This window comes from Protopterus annectens, chromosome 1.part1 (genome assembly GCF_019279795.1).
Source record: "Protopterus annectens isolate FY-2018-M chromosome 1.part1, PAN1.0, whole genome shotgun sequence".
NCBI lineage: Eukaryota > Metazoa > Chordata > Ceratodontiformes > Protopteridae > Protopterus > Protopterus annectens.
The window spans coordinates 1,709,870,939-1,709,888,137 of NC_056726.1; the positions used below are offsets into that span (position 1 = coordinate 1,709,870,939).

The 17,199-nt window shown below is 38.8% G+C and overlaps 1 protein-coding gene across 2 annotated transcripts in view; it reads right to left on the minus strand.

Moving 5' to 3' along the window:
- LOC122811896 (proto-oncogene tyrosine-protein kinase LCK-like) overlaps positions 1 to 17,199 on the minus strand; it is a 1,092,777-nt gene that overhangs the window by 249,578 nt on the left and 826,000 nt on the right. For both annotated transcript variants that reach the window (XM_044084047.1, XM_044084056.1), the window contains one exon: positions 6,807 to 6,960. In XM_044084047.1, the coding sequence (XP_043939982.1) occupies positions 6,807 to 6,960 (154 nt within the window). The remainder of the gene's footprint in view (positions 1 to 6,806; positions 6,961 to 17,199) is intronic.

Consider the following 17,199-nt stretch of genomic DNA (forward strand, 5'->3'; position numbering starts at 1 on the left):
GAGAATTTTATGCTATCCTTCACTTAGTAGCCATTACTCTTTTTCTAGAGACCTAGAGGCTAATGCTATTCCTTGTACAAAATGCAATCAGTGCATTTATATAGATGAAAGCACTGTTTTTGAGCATCCAATAACACATAGGATTTATAGGTTTAATACTGGAACAGACTGTCTGAGTACAGGTCTGGTTTATTTAGCTACATGCACAGGTTGTACTTGTTTCTATGTGGGTAAAACTAGTAGACAACTCAGAGAGAGAGTCAGGGAACATATTTATAACATCAAAAAGTGCTCTGAACATAATGCACTTGCAAAGCATGTACATAGTCTAGGCAGGGACCATAGTTTTAGGTTCCGTGTTATACAATTAGTTCATCCCAGTAATAGAGGAGGGGACTACGATAACTTTGTTTTAGAATGTGAGCTCAGATGGATTATCCACCTTAGGGCGGACATACCACCTGGACTGAATGATAAAGTTCAAATAAAACCCATTTTGAAGAAAAGAAGATTAAAGAAGGGTATATAGATATTAGTATAAATTGTATGCATTTTAATATATGAAAAGAATTCTAGGTTGCTCAACATAATCTATATTTAATGATCTAGTATAATATCTAATGATGGTGTAATTTTTTTATTATGAGTATTATTTATTATTTTTGTTTTTGACATTATTGTGTAATATATATTGTAAACATAACATTATTATATATATATATGACTAATAAGCATTTTAAGTATGTATTATAAAGTATATAATTCTAAGGATGATATGCTTTTAAGAACCTTATTAATTATTCTTAATTGTTTTATTGTTCGACCTATGAGAAGTGATCTATTCTTTTATATAATGTATTAGTTAAGGGAAATGTTTGTGAGTTTGAAAAAGCCTACGGGTGAAAGCGCTAACTCTGTTATTAAAGCTTTAATCTATGGTCCTTAGACTGTCGCCTTATTTGCTTTTATGAACTTTTTATTATAATACGTGCATTGCTGCAAATTTGCTGTTCCTGAAACATTGGGTCTACTGGCGTTATTGGTGCTATGAACACTACTAATTCGTTTTGAGTTGCCTGGGACTGTCAGCACTGCCATTCGTTGGGTTTCCGTGTATGCAATTGTTTGTTTTTACATATTTTCTCTTTATTCTTTGCATTGGAACCAGTACCTGTTCGTTGGTCGCAATTTTGTTGTTTATTTATTACATCTGTATTCAAACCCAGTACCATCTGGCCCAAAAAAAAGGAATGCATCACTGCATTAACACATGCTGCCACAGAGTCAGTTAAGCAGCATGTATATTTCCTAAACTCAGTACTAGTTGTCAGACTTTAACAATGCTGTCACTGGAATGGTTACATAGCATTCCCTTATTTACTAACCATTCTTAAGTTCTCCATTTTTCCCATTGTGCAAACAAAATAAACAGAGTATTCCTCTGTTTCCCCTGATTGGGTGAAGTGCAGCATAATGCAAATACTGAAAAATAAAATAAAATAAAAAACTGACAGAGAAAACACAGTTTGTCAACAAACAAAGAGAAGGTTTGATGTTAATGAAACAGAACCTGTGACTTGTGTGCTGCTTACTTGCATTTCCAACCTTGACAAATGTGCATGTAATAATTTGCAAGTCTAACTTGACACCCCCAATGTAAGTATTCACAGTTGCCATCCAGTACACAAAAACAGTGGGGCAGTGCCTGTACACTGTTTACATCCTTACACGGATCCAGTTTTTTTGGAACTCAGCAATTCTAAAGAGTTCAGACCTCATTTGCATCTTCACCTTGCTGACAGCCCTGAATCTACACCATTGGCAACTGTGTAACTAGAGACAATGAAGGGGAGCTGAATGCTGAACACAGAAGGGGAAATATTACTTTGGGATAAATCTGCACAGAGAAGTAGTTTTTTAGATGGATATGTGATTTTTTGGCAAAACATTGCCAAGTTATTAAAGACTGGAGTCAGAAAATAATGAGACATTTGAGTTTCAGATTTCATATCCTTCAGAAAATTTCTACTAACACAGAGCCTGTTATTCTATTAACTTTCTAAGTTTGTAAGACCAATATTTACAAATTGACCCTATTTGTGGCTCTTTTCCCACTATTGTTTATGGCTTTGTCCAGATTTCTTGCTCTAAGATATTGAGAGATATTGGCTGCATTACTTACAATGTGTACTGTTCATTTGGGGGTGGGGAAGCAAAGCTGCATTACATTTTTTCTATCCATGTAGACTCATTTCCGTGGCTGTATTTAAAAATGTTTCTAATTCATGAAGAACACCAGCAAGGAGTCTACATGGTTGCTTTATAACTTGTTCAATAGCTCCATCATGTTAGATAGGTTATTTATCATGTAATTCAGTTAGTTAGCATGGTGTGGTATATACCTTGTGTGATTGGGGGTGTGAGCTGCTACACAGCGCTTATTGAATTTAAACATTTTTGTAGCTGTGTGAGCATCGTGCCGTGACATGCACACAGTAGAAAACAACTTTGTAGGCTTTATTAAACTCCCCCCTTTATGTTTTATTGTATTTTATGTACATTATTTTGTTTACATGGAATGTCATAGATCTGTTTATTTATTTGATCATGTGTACTCTGCTTTTGAATACTGACTGTTGATTTTATATTTGTTGTGTTACCTAATGTATTATTCCAGGTTCTGATGAAGTTCTAATGATGAAATTGCAAATTACGGAAGTGTCAATAAAGTGATTTTGTGTTATTGCAAGCTACTGAGTCCTATCTGATTCTTTTGTGTTTAAAAAAACTTAAAAAAGATGAAGGTAGCCCATATTATACAGCAGAATGACGTAAGCCAGGGAACTAGATTTTTACGAGAGTCAAACCTGTATGTTAACTACAACTAAAGTTTCCATTTGCATCAAAACACAATTTGTGCATGTGTTAACACAGAATCAGTTTAGTGTACAATGCAGGAATCTCAACAAACTTAAAGAATTAAGTTAAAACAAATAAATTAAATAAATAGGTAGGCAGAAAGATAGAGAACTAAAACAAACTTAAATATTGCTGATACACATATAAGGTAAATACAAAATCAATTAATACATACTTAAGAAATTGTCCAAATCAATATTTTTTGAGTGAGTTCTTTTTTCTTCTTTAAGTTTTAGTCAATATTTGATAGTGATAATGGTTAGTAATTCAAGGGTGTCTTCAGAAGTCAAGAAGTATCTGCCACTGTAGTTCTTTTGTTGCTAAGACAAAATCAAAGTTACCACCTAACATCAAATCCAATAAATGGAGTTGCAATTTAATTGGGTGTCTTGAGGTGATAAAACATACTGTTGTAGTTACTATGTATAGCATACAATTGATGTATTCTTTGGGACTATTTTTTGAGGCTTTTTCAGTATAAAATCTGCTGCAGGTGTTCTGACTTCCTACATGTATGACATCCTTGCAGTGGAAACCATTGCTCATATAACAGCAAAAATTATAATTACCACAAGAAAAGGTAACATGGAAACAATACAGCCCTAGTTGAAATAAGATATTCTTTTTTTTGGTACTACCCGGTGTTTTTACCTATGCTGTTCACAAATGTTACTCTATTATATAGGATCATGTATTTTTACAATGCTCTAATTTCCGGTAATAATATTTCTGATACTTCCAGAATCAAATTAAAGTGGGATGTAACTGTCTTTGTCCCATTCTTGATGGCAGTGGCTGAGGTCACTATTTGCTTCCCTTTTGGGAAGGGGGAACAATAGGCATAATGAGCAATATACCATTTTCTTCCGTCTGTTAATAATCAGTTACATAACCCTGTCTGTGTGACTCTCCTGGTAGCAACTTTCCAATAATGCTTTTTGTCAGGTGTGTCACGTCCTGCAGGAAGTTGTCCAAGTCTGTAGTTATTCTGGCAATCTTTAATGCCTGTGATTTGATCATATTGTTTTCAGGTGGTGGCATACCTCTCAACCTCTTAGAGAAAGAAATCTGGACAAAGCCATAAATACTGGGGAGACAAAAGCTCAAAAATATGGATAGTTTTTAAATACTGTTCTTACAAACTTAAAAAGTTGAGTTGACAGAACAACAGGTTTTGAATTAGCATACATTTTCTGAGGGGTATGAAGTCTGAAACTCAAATGCCTGTCATTATTTTCTGACTTCAACCCTCAATTTCCTAGTGATTTGCCAGAAAAAACACAATTTTATGAGAAACAGATCAAAACTATAAGGCAAAAATCTGGACATTCTGTGAAAATCTGTACAGTTGAAAGGTATGAGTGGTGGGTCTCACTCTCTCATTATGGAGCCGGCTGCTAACTCTGGTTACTTTCACTCACTACACACTTGGATCCACAATCTGTTTCCTGATTGGCTGTATATTGCAACACACACACACACACACACACACCCACACCCACACACCCACACACACACACACACACACACACACACACACACACACACACACACACACACACACACACACACACACACACAACATGTTTAAATCTGTCTGTTTTATACAACATAATAATACTTGCAGGTGGTAGTGACTTCAAGGGAGGGTGCAGGAAACAACTGACTAGACAGATCTAGCTGAAATGCAGCATAATCGCATATGCCCCTTGAAGGATAATGTGCAAAAGCAGCCTGGCAAAGCAAAGCTCATGGTTGGCTCACCCTCTTCCCCAGGATGGGCAAGCTGACATCAAGCACTACCTCTCATCCTCCTCAACCCATTCTATCTCAGGCCATCTGGGTTCTAATCAGGACTTCATCCCTCTATGCCATAGCAGTTTGAGCAGAAGGTTAAGACTGTGAGCTATAGTTCTTGTGGTATAGGGTTTGAATCTCTCAGCCCTCATATGCCTGCTGTGTAATCTTGAGCAAGTAAAATTAACCAGATATTGCTCCTGGGTTACCCCTAAAAAAGGACTCCGTATCCACTGAGGTTAACAAATGAGTATTTATTTAGCTAGGATTGTAAAGGCACTTGTGCCATTAGCCTAGCTATGAAGCCATAAAATGTTACATATTTGCAAGAAAAAATATACAAGGGTTACAAATTTCATTGTGACTCTAACAGAACTTGCTGGAGAGACAGATTCATATCCTAAAGGCTACCTCTACCATGGAATAAACTTCCCATCTTTGTAAAACAAAACCCTTCCCTCATGCTCTTCAGAAAGAATTTGGATAAATGGATGCACAACTATAAATTCACTACCTGGGTACTGCCCATGTCCCTTATGGACAGAGGTAGTCTGTAAAATGACTCAGGGCTCCAAAACCCAAAGACCCATGACCCTGATACTACCCCATTCCTCATCAGAGGAATTAAGATATAATGCAGTCATATCCTGGCTATTATGGGCTAGGCTTGAAAAGACTCTTGTACCATTAGCCTAGTAATCACCTATGAACCTGCAAATGACTGTTTAACTGTGATCAAATGAGAACCACACACTGCCTCCAAGCCCACCAACTGCAATCACTTTATTCAGAGTGTACATCTCAGATGGCTGGTGTGATCAAATGAATGAATGGATAAACCTCTAGACTGCCTTCAAGCCTACCAACTGCAACAACTTTATTAACAGCATACATCTCAGATGTCTAGTGTAACCAAGTGAATGAATGGATAAGTGAATAAATGCAATCCAACTGCAACCACTTTATTAACAGCATACATCTCAGATGTCTAGTGCAACCAAGTGAAAGAATGGATAAATTAATAAATGCAATAATTAATTATTAAATTAAATAAGTAAATTATCAATGGCCATAGTGATATATTTAAGCTCATTTTTGTCACACACACAGACATACACACACGTGACTACCAACTACAGATGCTTTACTGACTATATGACAGTCCTCAAGATGACAATCTAGTGGCTGTCTGTTCCAACCTATGTAAAAAAGATGTGACCAAATGAATCAGTGCATACACACCTGCATTAAATAATGGCCACAGTAATGTATTTTGTCTCATTGCTGTCAGTCAAACACACACACACACACACACACACACACACACACACACACACACACACACACACACACACACACAAACTCACTTAGATTCTCAAACAAGCTCAGCTGCATCCATAGAGCCACACGCTCCAGGGATGTAAACCTTATCATCACAATGAACAAAACATGCTGGAGGGATAGGTTCCTGACCCAAAGACGCCCCATACTCTGGAATAGACTGCCCATGCATGTCAAGCACATCGCCTCATTGGCCCTCTTCAAAAGGAACCTTGATGATTTGATGGGAGTTAGGAAATTCACCCCAGGGATCATGTCAGTCGCCCTGCTAGACAAGGGCCCAGAGAAGTAAATATTGTGGAAAGAAATTTCCAGGGAATTGTTATGGCTAGGCTTGCATAGGCCTTAGGGCCAATAGCCTAGTACCAACCTATGAACCTATGAACCTATGAACAAAGGCACACAATTTGAATCTAAAGATACATCAGTCAGACAGACTTATCAACAGATATGAATCAATGGTACTGTCCAGTTTGTACATTTTGCCTGACTTTTGCAAACCTTTTTCACCCTTCTTTACATTTACTTCATTTGTTTCTTATTTTGTTAGATTCTCTGCATGTTGTCCTATGTTCAAAAAATAAATTAAATTGTCTCTAATTGTGCCATTCCTGTAAAAGTTCTTGTATTTTTATTTTTTTTACACAGTCAGCCACTGGATTGCCTGGCTATTTATGAAACATCTATAAATCAATAATTTATTCAGTGCCACCTCCTTCTCAAACCCCACTGGTTATAGCATACTGCACCTTTTCTTTCTGTATATTCATTGTCCTCAATCAATCGGGCCAATCCAAAGTCTGAGATTTTACAGCAGAGTTTATCTGAGACCAGGATGTTGGCTGCCCTCAGATCTCTGTGGATATAGTTGTTGCGTGCAATGAATGCCATTCCCTCCGCAATCTGTAAGAGAACAAAGAGCATGATTTTGCATTTCTGAAAGGTGAAATCAGTTATAATATAGTTTAGCATTGGCTATTATGTTACTGTGGTATCAGAAATTGGAAAATACAGTGTCAATGGATCCAAAGTCATATTTCTTTTCTTCTTTATTATAATCGTTTAATCATTTGTTGACCTAGGAACTAACCTGATCATTACAATTTTTTTCAGCAACCCTTGCTTCAAGTGTAAATGGAGTAATCATGGCCATCTTTTAATGTAGCCTATCACTAGTAGTAGCAGGCATTTGGTAGATAGGAGGAAACAGGAATACCCAGATAAAATTATGTAGGCATTTAAAGAACATGCGAATTCCACAAAAGCACAAAACAGAGGTTAAGACTGAACACTTAAATGTTGGTAATGTTAAACAGCACTACAGATAATGGTGCCACCTATTTGTATTTAGAAAATCAAACGTGCAGTCTTTGTGTAAAAATCCATTAGGTGTATTCAAATGGGGCATGGGGAAGGGGGATGCTGCACTGATGCCCTTTGGACAAAGATGTTCAACTATGATTTAATGTACTTTTTTGAGACAGTGTAGCTGCATGTTAAACGTTCATTTGGATTTCATCTTGACTTTTGTTAAACTGCATTCTGAGATGTTCTAGTGGCAACCATTTGTTTATAACAAGGGCATGCAGATCACATACTGGCAGTGAACCTAAAGCTGGATCAAACTATGGGCATTCATAATTTTTTAATCATAACGCACATAAGCTCTAAACCAAAACCATTGAACAATTCAACTAGTTCAAAATACAAATTGCTACCAGGTTGAATTTAAAGAGCTTTAAGCCTTTCATGACCCTTTTTACATTAATACACTCTTTTAGATATACTATTTTGGTTTGCTTAGTGCGGTATTTAATGAGTTTGCTTTTATACTAACCTACCAATTCTAAGTAAGAGTGGCAAAAGCCAAACACACTCGGACTAGGCTTGTAAATGTCCCAAGGCAGATAGCCTAGTATGAACCTATGAACCTATGAACCATGTCCTGTAATATCTTGCTACAGGACATTTTTATGCATATGTTATTTATAAGTTTTTATATTTAGATTTATATATGTATTTTTATATTTATTTAGTAAAGCCTCAATAGTCCAATATGCAGATGATACCACCATTATCTGTGCAGCCAACTCCCTTGACCACCTCCTTTCACTAACACAAGAATGATTTTCCCTGGGAGAAACATGGATCACTAACCAAAACCTCATTCTAAACCCAGCCAAAACTAAATTATTCCTCTTCACCCCTCACAGATATCCACCCTCCTCATCTGACTTTTCTATCTCCTCTCATAACAACACCACCATCACACCCAGCAGTCACACCAAACTGCTAGGCCTCAAAATTGACAATAGCCTTAAATTTGACATTCATATCTCCCAGACCATTAAAAGAGTCCACAGAAAAATGGGCCTACTCTATTGCAACAAACAGTTTCTCACCAGTCACACTAAGGTTACCATAGCCAGGACACACCTCCTATTGACCCTACTTTACGCCTCCCTCATGCTTACCAATATCTGAAAAACTGAGCTCAACAAACTAGATAGCTGCTACAATAAAATAGCCAAAATCGCCACATGATCTTCTTCTAGAACCCACCATTGTGAAAGCCTCAAAAAACTCAACTGGCTAGAACTCCCCCGACCCTTCAAGTCAGCCAACTGGCACTTGCTCACAAAGTGCTACATCATCCAGGCAACACACCAGCCCTACAACAACTACTCCAGCCTTACACCACTACCAGATGCCTGATAATAAGTACCCAACACCTCCTTAAGGTAACAAACTTTAAAAATAAGGCAGGTAGATCCGTTTATAGCCACTTCATTTCTAAAATCCGGAACTCCCTTCCAGCCCACATAATAAATAACAACTCCACCACCCAATTCAAAAAACTACTCAAAACGCACTTCCTGAATCATAGATTATGTACCTGTAATACCCCTGGATAGTAACTCACATGTCTCTGTTTCCAGCAACTAGTATGCATGGGGTAATAGTATCACTGAACACTGTAAAGACACCTAAAGGACAGAGCATGTCTCTCATGTAGAAATGAGTTATCAAATTTATCTACTTTATCTTCCTGCTATACTTGCTGTTAAACACCTCTATAACATGTATATATTAATGCAGCCTGTGAATGTTGGCAAATACACTCTTTGGTTAACTATCTTATATTTAATATACTTCTATAAGAAGTATAACAATTGTGTGCTCTATATATTGTTTAATGAAACTTTTGGTTAACATGTGTTTCTCTTGTTAATGATTTTACTGTTCAGGAGCTTTTCTCCCTGGGCCTTCACTGAAAATGGACATATATCCAGTTGGACTCTCCCGGTTAACAAATGTAAAATAAATAAATAAAATAAATAAATTGTATCTCTCTCTCTCTCTCTCTCTCTCTCTCTCTATATATATATATATATATATATATATATATAGGTTCATAGGTAGGTACTAGGCATTTTTAAGCCTAGCCAGAGTGTGTTAGCTTTTGCCGCCCCATTGATTAACCCAGGGGTGTATTTTCTGTTACCCATCCACTCGTCAAGGCTTCTCTTGAAGAGTGTTAGTGAGAGGCTCTGCCTAATGTAGTTAGGAATTTTGTTCCAAAGCATGGGGAGTCTCTGTGACAGGAATCTATCCCTCCAGCATATTCTATTTATTGTTGTGGTGAGGTTTAGCTCACTAGAGCGCGTGACTCAAAGTGACTTGGATTTCTTTAGGTGGAGCATGTCCATCAATTCTGAGTTGGACATGGCTTTGTAAGTCAGGCAGTGATCACCTCTGAGTAAGCGATATGCCACTGAGTACAGCCGGAGTTTCTTCAGTCGGTCTGCATAGGACATAAGTTTGAGGCCAGTAATCCTCTTGGTGAGGTGCTTTTGTGGTCTTTCCAGCTGTTGGAAGTGTCTTGTGAGGTACATCCCAAATGGGGCACTGTACTCTATGATGGGTCTGATGAGTGACGAGTAGAGGGGCACTATAACCTCTTTATTTCTAGATGTGAACCCCTTAGTAATTAGATGGGCCACATAGAAGGATTTCCTAACTACTTTGGCAATATGATTGTCAAAGGAGAGATTACTATCTATCTGGGTCCCCAGATCTCTTATTACCTCTTCTGTATTAAGGGGGCTGCTGCCTATGTGGTAATTTGTGGGTGTTTTGTTTTTCCAAATGGGATGACTATGCATTTTTTGGCATTTAGCTTGAGGCCATGACTTTGACACCAGGTGTCTGTCTCAGTAAAGTCTTTCTGAAGGATGTCCGTGTCAGCCGGAGAGTCAATTATGGCTCCTAGTTTGCAATCATCGGCGAACTTGGTTAGCCATAGTCCTTCTGTGTTTGCCTGTAATTCTGAGAAATATATGCTGAACAGTAGGGATCCCAGAATTGGGCAGATAGCCTAGTACCTACCTATGAACCTATGAGCCTTGCGGGACACCACTTGTGACTGGTTTAGAGTTGGACCTGGAGCCCACTATTCTTACCATGTGAGTTCTGTCTGTAAGCCAGTTGGCAACCCATCTTGTGACATAGGGGTTTGTGTTCAGGCTGGTGAGTTTTTCTAGAATACCCGAGTGAGGAATGGTGTTGAACGCCTTGGCGAGATCAAGGTAGGCTGTGTGAACAACCTTTCCCTCTTCTATGGCCTCGGTGACTGTCTCAAAGAAGTCAACCAGGTTTAGTAGGCATGATCCACCCTTAACAAAGCAGAACTGGGTCGGGTCAAGTGTTTGGAGGTTCCCAATGTCTTTGTTAATGAGTTCCATGATGATGCGCTCCATAACCTTGCAGACCAGGCTAGTCAGGCTTATAGGGCGATAGTTACCAGGGTCAGTTGTGGCCCCTCCTTTGTGGAGGAAAATAACCATTGCTGTGTACCATTCTATGGTCATGTAGCCTGTGGAGAGGCTGAGGTTGAACAGCGTGCTTAGGTGGGGGGTTAGTACATTCTGTAGTTTGTGCAAGACGCAGCCTAGGACACCATCTGGCCCTATTGATGCTGTGTTTTTGGCTTTTGAAAGGGCTGTTTTCATCTGTGCTTCTGTGATTTCCAGGACACTAAACTTTTCCGGTATTGTTGTGGGCCCTTTTGAAGTTAAGAAGGAGGTGAAGTTTGCACTGAATCTATCTGCCAGGATGTTGGCAATATCAGTAGGTTCAGTATATTTTATGCTGTTTTGCACTAGCTCAGAGCATATCTGTGAGTTGCCACTTAGATTCATGACATAGCTAAAGAAGACTTTGTGGTTATCTTTCAAATCCTTGACTATTTTTCTTATGAAGTTAGCCCTGGATAATTTTATGAGGGACCTTAGTTTCTTACTGATACTGATCAGGGATGTCTTTCCTTCTTGGGATTTGCTTTTTTTTCTCAACTAGTTTCCTCCTTCTGTTGTATAACCTGTTTATGGCAGGGGTCCACCAGACTGGTTTCCTTCTCTTAGGGAGTGAGTCTTGGTTTTGCTAGGGATGGCATGATCCATGCATCCTTGTAGGTGCTCACAGAGTGCATTTGTAAAGGATTTTGCATCTTGGGCAGTGTCATCCTTTAGCATGGGGGCTGTGAAACGTACCACCTCTGCCTTAAGTAAAGTGAAGTTTGCTTTAGAAAAGTTTTTCACTGTGGTTTCCTTGGTTGGAGGTGGTGGTGGGGTATGGACATCCAGGGTGATTAGTTTATGGTCTGATCTAACCAGTGACAGGTTGACCTCCGGTACGGAACACCTGTCACCCATGTTGGTGATGACCAGGTCCAATATGCTGTGGCCTCTGGTAGGGTAGCTTACCAGCTGATCCAGGGCATTTGAGTTGATAAATTCCAGGTAGCGCTGAGCCTGGGTGTTTGTACTCAAGTAGGTTTTCCTAGTCAATGGTAGGGTAATTTAAATCACCCAATATCAGGGTGTTCGGTAGGACCTTCATGTTTTCCGGTGTCTCCAGAAAGGTGGAGTGGTGGTCCTGGGTCATGGAGGGTGATCTGTAGCAGGCCACAATTTGCATTGCAGATTTGCTTGATGTTAGTTGCACATGGATGATCTCAGAGGTATCATGCTGCGCCACTAACCTGGAGGTGTGAGTATCCTTGATGAATATGGATACACCCCCTCCTTTTGTGTTTCGGTCCGTGTTCTGTGGCCAAAATGTGTGGTATGAGTTGTAGCCCAGTAGTGCTGGAGTCCTCTCTGGAGCCTTGAACCAGGTTTCAGTTACTGCATAGATGTCGACGTTCTCCATACTTAGGAGTGCTTCAAGTGCATGCATTTTGAGATTTAAACTCCTGGCGTTGAGTAGCATAACCTTCATTTTTTTACTTGTGCTGTTTACGGTGGTGGGTTTGAATTTTGAGCCTTGCTTAAAAAAGGCACTATGGGGGCAGCAAGAGCCTTGGCCAGTATTCGAAAGTCAAGGGGTGACAGGTGCAAGCTGTCTCTTGCGAAGCAACGCGGCCTGTCAAGCATGTCATCCCAGGCTGACAGACACTGGATCCCCTTTGAATGACACCAGAAGCTTAGCCAATTGTTGAAATTGATCATTTTTTTCTTTATACTGAGGTATCATTCTTAGTGAGGCCAGGATGCTACTCAGAGTCAGGGTCATACCCACCTGGGCTACATGATCAGAGAGCTCTTCCATGTCTTTTTTCATGTAGTCCAGGGAGGTACATCTCAGGTCATTCACACTAACATGAACAATGACAGAGTCATATTTGTACTTGTTCTGGAGTGACCTGACTACTTGTGTTATGTGGTGGATTCTGGCTCCCGATAGGCAGCTAACAGTAACCTTCTCCTTGTCCAGTGGGGCGTCAGTGTGCCTGACTATTGAGTCACCTTTTACTAGTGTGTTAGGTATGTTATTTCGCCTTAAGGGCTGCGATTGTGCGGCACATTGATTTTGTGTTTTATGTGTTGTCTGGTTTGTGACAGGAGGTGCAGGTTTTGTGGGTGTCTGCTTTGGAGCTCTCTGATGCTTTTACAGGTTTTTATTTAGATCCTCTGAGTATGATTTTGTGTATTTATGTGTATATTTTGCCAGTGCTTGTTTAGTAGGTCTGTGTGAGGCTGGAGGTGTGGTGTAAGTGTTAACCTTCTCCTCATGACTGTCTGTTCCAGTCTTTGGTGGAGAGACCTTAGCCTCCACTTTGGTTGTATAATTGTAGCTCTCACATATGTTAGTGTTTTGTGGTAGGAAGAGAGGGCTGTCTGTGTACATGAGGCAGTTGTAACATTGCCTCAGGTTACCCAGGTTCACCAGCTGGACTGGAAAGTACACCTGAAGTTGCCCTTTAGTCATGCTTGAATAGTAGGGTGAGTTGCTTAGGCGCTTGGTTGGCGAGGGGTGGATAAAGAGCCTTGCCCTGCTGGGCAGTCAAGTGTTGGGGTATATTAGTGCTTGCTATTAGGTCTGAGCAAGTGCTGGACTGTAGGATGCTTTTTGAGTGCTTAGGTTGAGAGTTAGACTAGTTTCAAGTGAAAAACTGAAGAGGAGACTTACTGGAGCTGGGAATAATTTAACCCTAGCTAACCAGTGCAGACTGGCGCACAAAACTGTGCAAACGTGGTTTTTAAGCTACTAACTTCTGGGCTGGAACCATTCCTCCAGGGACAGATGGCTGCTCAAAGTTCCCCTCTCTCACAAGTGAACAGAGAAACTTCCCTCTATCCAAGTAAGTATGGGCAACTCAGAAATTTGTAACACAGCCCTGAATTCAGCACTAGCCTGAAAACTAGACTATACTAGCTTAGAAAAGTGGGAAACAAGAATTTTTTTTTTGAAAAGATAAGGCAGAAATAGTAAAAAGTACACTTAAAAGTACACTTAAAACAGCTTTAACCAACTACAAGCAATCAGAAAAGGCTATCACACTTTAGTGTGTAGCCTACAACAGTTAAACAATTTATTTAAACAAAAACAACTTTTTAAAGTGCAGGCAGTCAAATAAGTACAATATGTGAAAAACACAGTGGAGACAACAAGAGACAGAAACAATACAGCACCACTATAAATAATAGGCAAGTGTATAATTCAGCACAATGCCAATTAAGTTGCAAAAAGTGTACTTATTAGTTTGAAAAAGATTCCAATTCTGCAGCTCACAGCAAATCTATCAGCTTTCTAGCACACACACACACACACACACACACACACACACACACACACACATATATATATATATATATATATATATATACATATATATATATATATATATATATATATATATATATATATATATATATTTATATAGAGAGAGCCTAGTACACATGACTGAACTACAACTTAACCGAAACTCAAAACACTGAGACCAAAAATCTAAACTGTTAAAATCCTGAAAAGTCAACAACCCAACTGTCAACTTACCGATCTCCAATACAAAACACTACAGAAACTGTGAACACATTTTCTACAAATATTACCCTACAATGTCAAATCCTCCCACTACATACAAAAAAGTTAAAAACATAGAGGAAGACTTACAGAAACACAAATATGACAGTAATCATCAACGCTATAGCAACAGTAAACTACCCTTATAAAACCCAACCAATTTATATAACCACAACCACACCCCACCCACCAACCAATAACAGCAAATCCAAAACATCCCACTGAATATTCATGATGGTAGCTACAGCACCGACATGAATAGTCATGACAAAACAGAAACTTTAAATGAAAAACAATCATAGAACAGATTAATTTTACATGTTTGTAGGGGGGGGGTTGTGCCCCTCTGCACCACCCCATGGGGGACTATGACATAAACCCCCCTGCCACCTACATATACCTACTCCGAGATCACACTACAGTGTGGAAATGAGTGAATTTCCTGTTACGCTCAGCTTGGGGTGTCGGCTATTTACACATTCAGTCATCTAACCATCGATAAATTGAAGTTTGAGTTAGCTGAAACTTCGACCTTTTCTTCTTGGGAATCTGAATGTCAGTCTACTCACATTTCGGTAATGTCAAGTAGACATATACATTTATAGTAGTCTCAGATATATTTTTAAGAACATATGCTCAGTATTATCATCAGTCATGGTTGTATTTTCAGGATGATGTAATCATATATTGTTGGAGCTACTTGATTGTTTAGTAAGTAATTACATTTGATTTAGTTAATGAGTTTGTAGCAGGATTACAGTTTGCGTCAGGATGGCTTAATTGTGAGACTATTTAAGGCTGTTTGCTGTTAAATTATTTAGTTCTGATGAAGTCTGTTACTTGAGAATGAAAGCGCTCAACTTGCTTTATATATTTTTTATTTATTGTTATTAAAGTTGATTTGGTTAATATACCTGGCTTGTCTGTGTACCTCTGTCAGTGTCATTCTTCAGTTCCTATTCTGCAAGTGACAGTGGTTGGCAATATGGAGGAAGGACAACCAGACAGTTCCAACAGTACTAGCAGCAATGGGTCTTATAAAAAATAATTTACAATTGTACTTAGATATATTACAATACATATAACTCCATATGAATTGCAGAAGAAGTCAGTTCTGGGCACATCGCTGGTGCTGTGAAGAGGGGTTCCTATTATGTTGTCGAATGGCAACAATTACGAACGCTCAGAAGAGCGAAACTGCAAAATGTTGAAGTTCAGATTGCGGGATTGCAGTACAATGAAGAGTGGAATATTTGCCCTTTCCTCACTGTAGTGCAATCTCAGAGTTGGTATCTATATTTAGTGGGGGGTGGGGTGGGGGGTATAGCCCCCCACAATAAAAATTTCAATATTTTGCAGTTTCATTCTTCTGAGCATTCAGAATTGTTGTTATTCGACAACGTAATATGAACCCGTGAAAAGCACTTCTGCCTAACATCAAAGATTAAAACAATACTAATTTCATGAACTTTAATCATACTTTGACTTAGGATTGGGGTCTTTTTTTGTATTTCTATCATGGTATTAGAAACTCAAAAGACTTGGGGAAGTTAAACTGGGAAAAAAACAAAAAAGTTGTAATCAGCATTGTAAACTGTGTTTTTCATAAATATGTTGATTTTTTATAGAAACTACAACTTAAACCTAAGAAATATAAGATCATCCATTTTGTTTACAAGATTACTAACTAGTCCAGAGGTTCAGAAGTATTTTGCACTTTGGATCTGCATTTTCACAAAGCGTGGTCCCAGGGTAGGTGGGGGGTGTGGCAATTCAGTAACACACTCTGAGGGTTATGACAGACTATGAGACACCAAGACATGCAAAATATAGTATAATGACATGGAAGTGAACAGCATTATTGAAATTATTATTAATAGTATCTGCATTATTTCTAGATGTATCAAAAGCATTTGACATGGTATCTCAACCCAAACTCCTTAAAGAACTTTCCAGCATTGATTTATCCTGCTCCACACTTCAGTGCTTTTCTAGCTACCTAACTGACAGGCAGCAAGCAACAAAATAGCAGGGCTCTATCTCCCCATATCACACCACCCCAACATGTGAACCTCAAGGATCCATCCTTGGCCCATTATTAATGTCTTCATCAATAACTTATAAACATACTCCTGTGAAGGCACTCTAATCCACTATGTACATGACTCCACTATCATCTGCATCTTGGACACATTAAGTAATCTACAACACATAATGCAACAAGCTTTCTTTTGCATAGAAACATGGTTGTCAAATGCTGAACTCCTATTGACCCCCTCCCCCCCCCAAAAAAAGCTCATTCTCTTTACCACAAACCCTATAGCTCCAACAAAACAAACTTTAATATCTTTTCAGTCAAAAATAATGAAACTGAATTGGTTCAGCATACCAAACTACTAGGTGTCACAATTGACGATAATCTCAAGTTCGACATACACACAGAAAACAGTATAAGCCCCCAAAAAAAAAAAAAACTAGGCTTGCTATACGGGAATAAAAACTTCATCACCGCAGCTACCAAATTACTCTGGTCAAAATCTACCTCTTACCCTCATTGTTATATGGGGCCCCAATTTTAACTAACTTTCAGACCTCCTTAAGAAAACACTAGAAAGCTGCTGTAAAAAAATTGCCAAATTTGCCATAAACACAACCCTTTTAACTTATTACTGAAAAGCCCTACCTTCCCTAAGATGGCTTAAACTCCTCCTCCACCTCCAATACGTACAACTTACTACGGTATACAAAATTACCCACAGCCCACTAGCTTGTCCT